The sequence below is a fragment of the Glossina fuscipes genome, unplaced genomic scaffold, assembly GCF_014805625.2.
Source record: "Glossina fuscipes isolate IAEA_lab_2018 unplaced genomic scaffold, Yale_Gfus_2 0, whole genome shotgun sequence".
Lineage (NCBI taxonomy): Eukaryota > Metazoa > Arthropoda > Insecta > Diptera > Glossinidae > Glossina > Glossina fuscipes.
The window spans coordinates 30,619,566-30,630,531 of record NW_023998414.1 but is presented as its reverse complement, the minus strand read 5'-3'; the positions used below and the strand labels follow the sequence as shown (position 1 = coordinate 30,630,531).

Below are 10,966 nucleotides of genomic sequence, written 5' to 3'. Positions count from 1 at the left end.
TGCACACTAAACAACTATGCTGTATCATCTTCCGCGAATAATGGCAGGGTCCAACGATAGAGATAGAGACGTTGATCCATGTCCCAACCAGAAAAGTACTATATTTATGTTCACTTTTTCAGAACCACAAAATGGATGTCCCTACACTTTAATGTGTAACAAAATAGTTTTATTATCTGCATTGATTTTTCAGTAGAAATGATATTTAGAAAAATGTTAGTGTGTTTTATAAATTTTTTTCTATATAAAATCTTTTTCAAAAATGAATATTATATCAGGTCATATTGAATATTCTCCGCGGTTTTTCTGCGCGATGTTGTTGATGCCTGTATGTCGAGCGGCATTCATCTCATTGTCTCATGTGAAATTTCATTTCTTAAAAAAAGTCGATGATGCTTTCGCAACTGATGGAGCAAGACCGGCACGCAAATTGTCAGGAAATAGAGAGAGGTACTAAATATCAACCACATGACAGTTTGGAATTATTTGAAAAGAGCAGGCTGCAAAAAGAAGCTCGAAATCGCGGAAAAAGACGCGGAGACTTTTTAATATGACCTGATATGTATGCGGTTGAGAGGCATAGATCGAGTTAAATGGAATAGAAAGAACTTGAAAAGCTAGAAATTTCAAATTGGACATATTGCTCAATCACTTATCAGTAGACAAGGTAGACATGAGTTTGAATTCTTTTGTAAATATATTCTGAGATTGCTCAAACCTATATTTAAGAAGTAGACGGGCTTAGGTAACCGAACCATACACAATATACATATATGTGTACATGTCAAAAATGACTATTTTTGCATTTAAGTGCTTTGAAAATTTGTTTAAAACTTGTTAACAAGTTTGAAAATTGTTTATATCCTCTAATTTGAAAGTAGCGGTCTCGAATCTATTTTTGTTATTGAACATAAAATTGCTGTCCTTTTCTCTAATAATGAATTATTGAAGCATATATGCTGTTTCTTATTTGATCAGAAGAGAAAAGAAGCGGGTCGTTTGAGTTTTCTGGAAGTTTACCGTTCACATATTTTAAATGTTAAAATATTTGCATTCCGATATGAAGTATAATAATCATCCGGGTGGGCCGAAAATATTTAAAGAATTTGAATTCCATTCAATGTTGATCATCGCCACACACTCTCAACAATAATTGCAGATAATAAGATCCGCATTACAATTTGCCAAAAACGTGTTATAAGATGATTTTTCAGAAGATATTAGCAGCACTGAACTGGGATGCATTGCTGTACTTCATTCATGTATTCACAAATAATCTGCTACAATCGATTCGTTTTCATGACGATATCTCCAAAGTATCGATCGTTTTGTGGACAGCCTCAACAGATCACATGTCATTTTGACACACCCTTCGTTTTGTTCTCCAGAGAAATTAGGACAACATGTAGCCAGCGGTGCACAAGATTTGAAATTAAATGTATGTTAACACTCTCTTAAAATAATTGTGTGTTTTTTTAAAGGAAAAACCGATCAGAACTTATTTGTAAATCGATTAACGTGATGCGTTGATTTTTTGGCGAATAAAAAATTCGTATTATTTTTTGGAGAGTGCCATCAGAGTTTCTTTTGTTTCATTTACTTCACATTTACGATTTTCAATGATTTTAGTCACGCTATTTTGATTGCTTCTAGAATAATAAAATGGAACGGAATGTGGTGGATTGATTAAACAAAGAGTGTCGCTCAAACTCAGCATTGGCTTAGAAAGTGTTGTCGCAACAATAATAATTTGTCAATGGTACGAGCACTAATGATGCTTAAGGCAAATCGACGACGTAACAAGAACAATAAAAAATTCCCGAAAATTTGTTTCTCCTATCGAAAAGTGAAATAGCTATCTCTTGCAGTTCACGTCCTAGAGATATAAAAAGACAGATTGCCACATGGGTTTCACGGGGGTTCCTGCCTTGATGGCTTGGGCCACCGTGGGGGCGGATTATTTCAGCGTAATCCACGCTCCCTGGCGAGTTAGGCAATCCCTATAAACTAGGGGCCTAAACAGCACCAGAGTCCAGATTGTTTATTGCATATGGATCAATAAACCCACTCTGGTCAGTGTCGAGGCCATATCAAAAGACACTTTATTCACCATTTTGCCTGAAAATTTGGGCGTGAGAAAGTTTCTTTCTAAACGGGTACCGCGTTTCGTCACGGTCAAATTAAAGCCAATTGCTGCACCGCAAAATTTGCATGCTCGGAATTAACTGTGTTTTTTAAATTTGTCCGTGGACTTCAGCATATCCTGGCACTCAGTTTCCATTTGAGCAGACAACAAATTATACCACAACAAAGTCATTGCAATGCTAGAGAAGTCTTGGATTGATCGTCTCAGTCTTAAAAAGTGTACTGTCTACTTCTGCTACTTAGTACCGTGAATTATTGACCGATGTTTCCTAATTACATATTATTTACTTTAGTTGGATAATCATGTCTGTTTTCAGGTACCTTCATGGACCTTTAATCGCTCATCGTACCAAATGGTCCAGATTGCTTTTCTGTCATTATTTTCATAAGCCTTTTCCAATTTAAAATATTATGTGTGAGAAAATGTAAGCGAACATTTGCCATCGAAAGTATTCGAAGGTCAAAACTTTTATTAGATATTGGCCTCAAAACGAGACACCTCGAATACTTTGTATGTGCTAAATCATGAAAGAAAAGCAATGCCTAGAAGCAGAAGAAGATTATCTCGAACTATTTACTGGAAACAATTTAAAAACATATTTTTATATTTGCATAGATGTGTCAGTTATCGTCATCAATGCATAGATATGCAGAAAATTATATGGCAATTTATAAAACAATTTAATTAATGTAAATTTTTGAATAAATATTGCAACTATATATAAATCGTATACCTATATGTGAATCATTTAGCATTTAAGTTTTTAAAGAACCAGGTTTTGGAATCATATATAGCCACGCCAGTTAGTCGAGTGTGCTCTAAGCAAGTGTGGATGTAAGAGATTTGTAGACGGTGTTTGTGTGAATATAAGAGGTTTATAGAAGGTATTGGTTTGGTTATTAGCTGTTTGTAGAAACTAATGCTTTATGTGAAATTCAAAGCAAAAGCATTCATTCAATCATTCTTTTACATATATTTTATTTTTATATACATTTATTTAATATAAAATGAGAATAATTTGCAAATTGTTTTGGGGCGAATTTTCTTACATTTCGCTTCTTCTTTCAATTAATGATTTACTTTCGCTTCTTTCACAATCACAACGAACGCATATTAGAGTCGAGGTGACAGACTTTTGGCATTAAGCAATTGACAAATAATTGACACGTAATTAGTATATGGTTTTTGCGGGTTATTCCGATTCATTAAAGCTGCATATGCGGTTAAGTTATTGCAATACTTCAAATTTGCTATCAACGCCCATCGTTAAAGTAATCTTACGGTGAACATATTTTCTGCATTTAATTCAACGTACTATGAAAATATTAAGGGAAATGAGTCAACTAATTAATGGGGAATAATATCAAGGCTTTTGTTGCGATCTGTGTCAGGCTGTTCTTAAAAAACTTTTCGGTTTACTAGCAAATCGAATGACAAAAAACTTCCTTCAGATGCTAATGACGGCTATACTGTCGGACTAAAAACAAAAAAGGAGCTATAAAGCTTATATACCGTGTACACTGTCGATAAAGGCATAAAACATTTATACCGATTAATGGCACATTCACACTGCCGCAACCACCGCTTTCCAATCTCTTTACTCTATCCGTGCTATAGTAGATATCCCCTGAGTTATTGGTCATATTAAAAGGAAGCAAATAGAATTTAAATCGTTTAGTGGCGACTGAAATACTATTGCAAAGACATCATAGGGTGCAGTTTTTGGACTTTAATAAAAATAATATTGAAAGCAACAGTCAGTTCTAGTCAAGCGTTTAGGCTTGTTGAAAATATGGTTTTAAAAAAAAAGTGTTTTCAGTTTCAAAGTAAAAAAGTGCTGTTTTGCAAAAAAACCTTTTAAAAATCGGTTAAATAAAGTTAATTAAATTGAAGTTTTAAATTAGTTGATTTAGAATTGAAACTGCTGGAGAGGGGGAGAGAGAGAGAGAGGGGGAGAGAGAGAGAGAGAGAGAGAGAGAGAGAGAGAGAGAGAGAGAGAGCGAAATATATAATTTCGCGAAAAGCGCAATTAAAGTTTCAGTTGTGGGCAACTAGTTTAGTTATGTTGGGTAGTGAGTTCACTGAAAAAACCGGAAAAGAATTCAATCCCCCTTCACGTTTTACATTTATACCTCATTACACTCCAAGTTCAATTTATCTATGAACAAAAAAAAAAAAAAAAAAAAAACCAAAAAATTAGTAAAAATATCTAAAACGATGGAAATTAAATCAATTAGTAAGTAAGTAGCTAAGAAATAGCATATTTAACATGTTTATAAAAAGAAGAAACAATGTTGATAAACAATGCGCTTGAACATGCCGGGAGAATATTCTCAGCATTTTTGCGGGTAAAAAATGTACAGCAAAGACAGTAAAGTAAATTTTACTCTGAGAAATAGATTTTTATTCTCAGCATTTTTGTGGGACATCCATTAAAAATGTATGGCAAAGAAAGGAAAGTAAATTTTACTCTGAGAAATTAATTTATTCTGTGCATTTTTGTGGGACATTCATTAAAAATGTACAGCAAAGAGAAGCAAAGTAAATTTTACTCTGAGAAGTACAATTTTATTCTCAGCATTATTGCGAAGCATCCATAACAAGTGTATAGCAAAGACAGTAAAGTAAATTTTATTTTTGAATTTCAATTCATTTCATTGTGACGTGTGGGGATTTTTTATCGCATATAATATCGCATCTAACATTTAATAAATAATATACGTTACTTTATAATATTTTCACTTAGAGTTGTTCACTCACATTGATTCAAGTAACACGTAAAGTGCGATACGCAAGCTATTCACCCTGTGAAAAAATAGTAAACAAATCAAACAAGTGTGAATATTGAATATTAAAAAAAAGTAAAAATTCAGAAATTCCTTAAAAATTAATTGAAATATAATCAAGTTGCATCTTAAACAAGCATAAATATGGAATTTAATAATCGCTTATTATTGAAAATTATCGAATTGGTAAGTTAAACTTATAAAATAAATATATATGCATATTTCTGAAATTATTTGAAACGATTTCAGTTCACTTTAGCTTAGTGTTTGTGTCTAGAGCAGTTGATTTATTCAATCAGTGGTTTTTCAATTCAGAAATGAACGATAATTAACTTGCGCTCTATTAAGCTAAATAAGTAAATTAAAAATTAAGGATTGGCAAGTAAATGCGATTAACTAGATGATGCTTACTTTATAATCCAAACACGTACTTTAGTATTAATATTAAGCACTTACAGCACTTATATGTAAATTAATGATGTACGCGGTAAAGTCATTTATAAAGTCGCCTTGACTTTAACCTTCTTGACTAATTTCGTGGTAATACATATGAGGAAATATCGTGAATGCGTAACGCAGGGATGACTTAATAACAATTTTTTCTTTTTTTTTTTTCATTTTTATTATACACACACACACACACACACACACACACACACACATCATTCAACGATAATACGTTTATTTTTATATACATATATGCTCTCATCATATCTTCATGTCCTTGTTCGGCGTGAGCTGCTAAATCAAATTGGGCTATGTTCATTCATCCGCCCGTTGAAATCCCTTAGGTGGTAAATTTTTGATTAGAAAATTAAATTATAATGCGTAGTGTGTTAATGTAATTCGATCTCAAAAAAGATCTTAAGACAGGCATAGTTCTTTCACACGGTTGCTTACCATTACTCAAAGAGTTGAAAGCAATTTAATAAAAAAAATAATAAAAATAAAAGGTTTTAACAACCTATATTATTGTTATTATTATTATTATTATTATTATTACTATTATTATACATCGGATTCGTTAAGGTTTGCGCTTTTGCTTAAGAGTCTACATTTAACGAAAACCTTGACGCGTACATATTATAATTTTCTTACTTCTTTATGTAGACATTCGCGTCTAAATATTAATGGCATTATGGCCCAAAATTCATGTTTGCACTTCCTTAAAATACATATAAAATGATGTCATAATACCGGTTTTACGTTTGTAGACTTTGTTTCTCTTCCACAAAATGAAACAAGTAAAATGCGTGAAAAATGAGTACGATTTTTGAAAATTTGTTGCGTGGGATTTCTTTCTTTTTATTATAATTTTAAATTATGAATAAAATTTAAAATGATATAATTTTCCATTGTTAAATGGTTTTTTTCTATTTCCATGTGTATCCATCATTAAAATATAAAGTATATATTTGTTAGATCCTTTATTGTATGTACAAAGTATATGTTAAACATAATATTCTAAGCTAATTTAATCACATCTATATGTTTACTTGTTTTCTTAATAAATTTTTATAGCAAATAGAAAGTTTGAATGTTAGCCGATTCATATCCAACTTCAAGTTAAGATAATTGAATAATATTCTCAAGATCAAAAGTGACAATAACAGAACAGAAGGCCGATAAAACACAAACAACCTATCCATCGGGCAGACGGCCAAGAAGACATGCAGTTGAAAAGGACGGATGAAAAAACGAACAGATGTTAGCTTTTATAAAGAGAGACAAAGTTGGACGAACTAAACACAGAATGTAATTCTCATGGCCAAAATTACTTACATACATATGTTTTATAAAGTCTTCGATGATTACTTTTAGTCATTAAAGTCGTTATCAGAAAGTATGTTCTCATCTTTCAAGTGGAAATATCACCGATTAGCATTCGCGTTAAGGGCATGCTTTGATCCATATAACTGAAAGTAAATTCATAAAGCAAATAGAAATACCACACTTACCTCTCTTGTCGTGAATTATTTTGTGTCTCAATCAAAACATAATATTTTTATTCGTGGGCATATTAATTGATCGGTGGGTATCACTAGATAGCCCTGTCAAATATAATGTAGTCAGATTAAGTTAATGGATAACTGTTGGAAGTTGTAAAAAACAGCTTTTTTTTTTTATGCTCGAGTTTATAGGCTAACCGTGTACGTCGGCACTGTCACTGACAGATAAATTTCATCTCCTATACGTTTCCATATATTGCGGCCATGTTTTCTTTTGAAAAAGTCATTTATTAGGTACAATTTCTACAACATTTTCCCATCTCTCTGGCGACATGGCGATGGCTTATCAAAAAAAACTTACATTGCTTTAGTAGTGATCCAATCATCGATACATTTTTTCACTTCTTCAACTTTGTGAACCTGTGTGCCAGTCAAGCCATGCCGCATCCATCTGTACAATTGGTATTCAGAAAGTGCCAGATCTGGTGTGCATTTTGGGCGTGGCAGAACTTTCTATTCGATCCGTAACAGTGTACCTTTGGCTACTCTGGCAATGTGTAGCAGGGCATTGTCATCCTACAGTATGATTGTGTGTCTGTTAACCGCTATTGTTGATTTGTTGTTTTTGCAACCACTCATCGTTCAATTTATTCAATTGTCATCGAAAGATAACTGCGGAAATAGTTTCATTTGACTACTCGTAACACGCTATACCTTACTGATCCCACCATTGTGTATACCAAAATTTCATGGCCATGAATATTTCGCTTCGGTGTTGATGTTGACGTCTCGTCTGGACTAACCCGTTACCTTTTGACGTTGGCATTGTCTTAGTTGACCCAGTTTTCATCGTCAGTTACAGTATGCCATAGAAAACTATTTTTTTTTTTTTTTTGCCTGACAAGCAACGAACCCTCGATGTTGAAACGGTTCAAGCTAATTGGTATGGTAGCCATCTTACCTATCTTTTTTATCTCCCCCATTGCATGTAAAGATCTAGAAACAATTGATTTATCAACTGCTAAGTTATTCGAAATCGTACAATGAAAAATTTAGAAAATCTTTAAAATAAAACTAAAGTTTCGCCTTAAGGTCCTGAGTAAATATTTTGTGTTTTCATTTGGTTTACAGAAGGCTTCTACCCGTTCCTGCGAATTATATGGATTTTAATGCACATATAAATCCTAGCTAGCGTAGCATATATAACCCTCGGGGTTCCGCAAACTTGATTTTAATTCCTTTTTAAATTTCAAAACTCCATACGGAGTATGCTTTATAATTATACCCACCAATGTGCAATAGAGCGGTAGATTCATTTTGTCAAAATGTTAAAAGCATCCAAAAGAAAGAAGCCCCAAAGATCCCATAAAACATACATATACTTGGCAAGCATCAATTTCTCAACCGATTAGTCATGTCGTTTTGTTCGTTTGTCTGTCTGTGGTAAATTTTTTCTCTCTGTTCGCAAAAACGAAACAATCGGCTTGAAATTTGAAGAAAAGATTTAACGACCTCAGATGGATGTTGGTATTGAGAAGGAGCTAAATTAGTCAAAGGATACGCCCACAGTACAACATAATCTGAGACGACCTATCTGTTTTCAAAAAACAAAAATAAAAAAATGATTCGGAGACCTTAGAAAGTCTACATAATATTGATCGGTATCAAATGTGAGTCTTTCTAAATATGTTTCATTCAGCCCATCTATTCATATGATTGTTGATTGACATGGTAAATGGACTCGTGGTCACAAAGATGACGATATCTGCTGCACAGTCACAATGAAAACTTCCAATTTTAATTAACAAAAATAGAAAAGAGAAAAATCAGCCACGTCCCACGGCCCAACATTATAAAGTGCGAACATCTAGTTTGTCTCCGATTCTTGAGTCTTCCTTCGAATGGAGGCGAGAGAGTGTAAAAAAGTTGGTCACACCCGAATATAGTTTTCTTATTTGTTGATCTTTTCTTCTTCTTATTATTATTAAAGGAAATGACAAAAAAAAAAAACAATCATATCTTCGAATTACTTAATACAAAAATATAGATCTATATCACTTCCAAATATAGCGATCAAATATTTAAATTTTTTTTCTTCTAATGAATATGGGATGACGATCCTACTTTCAAATATAAGAGAATACAAATTTCTTTTATCAATAGTCGGCAGAAAGATTATATAGGATTTTTATAGATTGTTCTGGGTAAAAATGATTTCAATTGATCTACTAAAGCATTGACAATTAAGATTTGTTTCTTGATAATCGCCAGAATTGATAAAATGATGATTTATACTGAAAGTTAATCTTTTAAACACTGGACCGGTAAAGATGATTTCGAGATTGTAGAAAAAATATATACGCGATAGCGAAATTTTCGTTAAAATACTTTCAATTTCTTATCGTGTAAAGAAAAATATGCCAAATGTTTATTTTCTTCCTTTCTGTAAACAATTATGAATCATTTTTTTTTTTTTTTTTTTTTTTTTTTTTTTTTTTTTTTTTTTTTTTGTATTGTTTTCGTTTAGTAAGATGAAGTCACAATAAATATATTGCGATTAGCAGTTATCATTAATTAAATGATTGAAGGCAAAATTTCTAGGAGTGTTGATAGTCAATGAACTAATTTAGAGTAAATTTTCTTTCTTTATTTATAAGCAAGAACTCTGTTTAAATACTTGTATATATATTTGCATGAAAATTATGCCAGCAATATATCAAAGACTTGCTTTAAAATAATATTGCAACAGTTTTTGAAGCTAAAAAAGTAACAAAAAGGAAATCTATATACAATAGGATATATAACCTATAATATGTCAAAAGGAAAAAAAAAAAAAAAAAAATGAATCTATCGTCACAATATTATTATGAAATATGAATAATATGAATAAATACATCATGATCGACTTTAAAAAAAAATAAAAAAAAAAATAAAACGTTTGCTCTAATCTTATTATACATGTTTGCATAGCAAAGTGAAAAGCTATCCAGCACTGTATGGCATACGAGAGGTATCGGACTGATGAACGCATACATCATTGTAGATATTTATGAGCTTATGTCCGAAAGTTGATGATATCATTTTATAATACAATTTCTTTAGCTATGAATAGAACAATAATAGTTTTATTATACACACGCATCGGAGTCGCCTATAGTATTATGTATGTATGTGGCAATGAATATAAATTAAAACCAAAATTCCACAATTTACTCAATTCAATGAAAATTAAGCCAATATTTAATGAATAATGATTATTTTCCAAGCTGAGCATATGCATAAAATTTCATAAAAATTTTTCTTGTTATTCTCAGAAAAAAAAAAAAAATAAAAATAAATAAAAAGAAATGAAAAAAGAAAAGAGAAAAATTGTATCAAATATACATCAATTGTACATTCCTGGAAAGACATCCGCGTAAGGAATTCACGATTTATTTAACATTTAAATCAAGCTGAGGTGAAAAAAAAGCCAAGAATTTCAGGCTATCCAATGAATTCAAGAGAGATACGTTTAAACTGATTCCCACGCTGACCAAGAATATATGCATTTGGTGAGATACGAGATGCGTGTACGCGGAAGACCGTCAAGTATGAAGATATTTGCAACATGTACATAAGATTCGTCATTTTAATTAAATATTGTTTGTTTGTTGCATATATTGGGAAATCTCATATCCATACAGATTGCGATATGTAGGTAAAAAATTATGCGCACTTGATAAATAAAATATGTTAATAAAATATTAATAAATGTATAAATAATTTATTAACATATATTTGCATGTTTCCTTCATCCAGCATTGCCGAAATTAAATACTCCCCGAAATCTTTACCAAATCAATTAACAAATTATAACAATTACAAATTCAATAAAATCGCAAAGCTATCCGCAATGAATAACAATTTTCAATATGTGCGAATATCATATGAACGCTTGAAATGACGTTAACGCCACCGAGTCTATATGCCTGGAGCCGGGGGGCATGTTAATATTTTTATTCAACTTGCAATTAAAAACAACGAAGAAAATTGTATTCGGTCGTAAACGCATCTCTTATCGTCATCACCGTAACCCCCCCCCCCCC

The 10,966-nt window shown here is 31.9% G+C and overlaps 1 protein-coding gene across 1 annotated transcript in view; it reads left to right on the top strand.

Annotated features, from left to right (window-relative positions):
* The first annotated feature begins 4,785 nt into the window (after positions 1–4,785).
* LOC119644065 (protein snakeskin) overlaps positions 4,786–10,966 on the top strand; it is a 9,431-nt gene continuing 3,250 nt past the window's right edge. Inside the window, exon 1 of the mRNA XM_038043593.1 lies at positions 4,786–5,118. Coding sequence (XP_037899521.1) covers positions 5,077–5,118 — 42 coding nt within the window. The 5' untranslated portion in view covers positions 4,786–5,076. The remainder of the gene's footprint in view (positions 5,119–10,966) is intronic.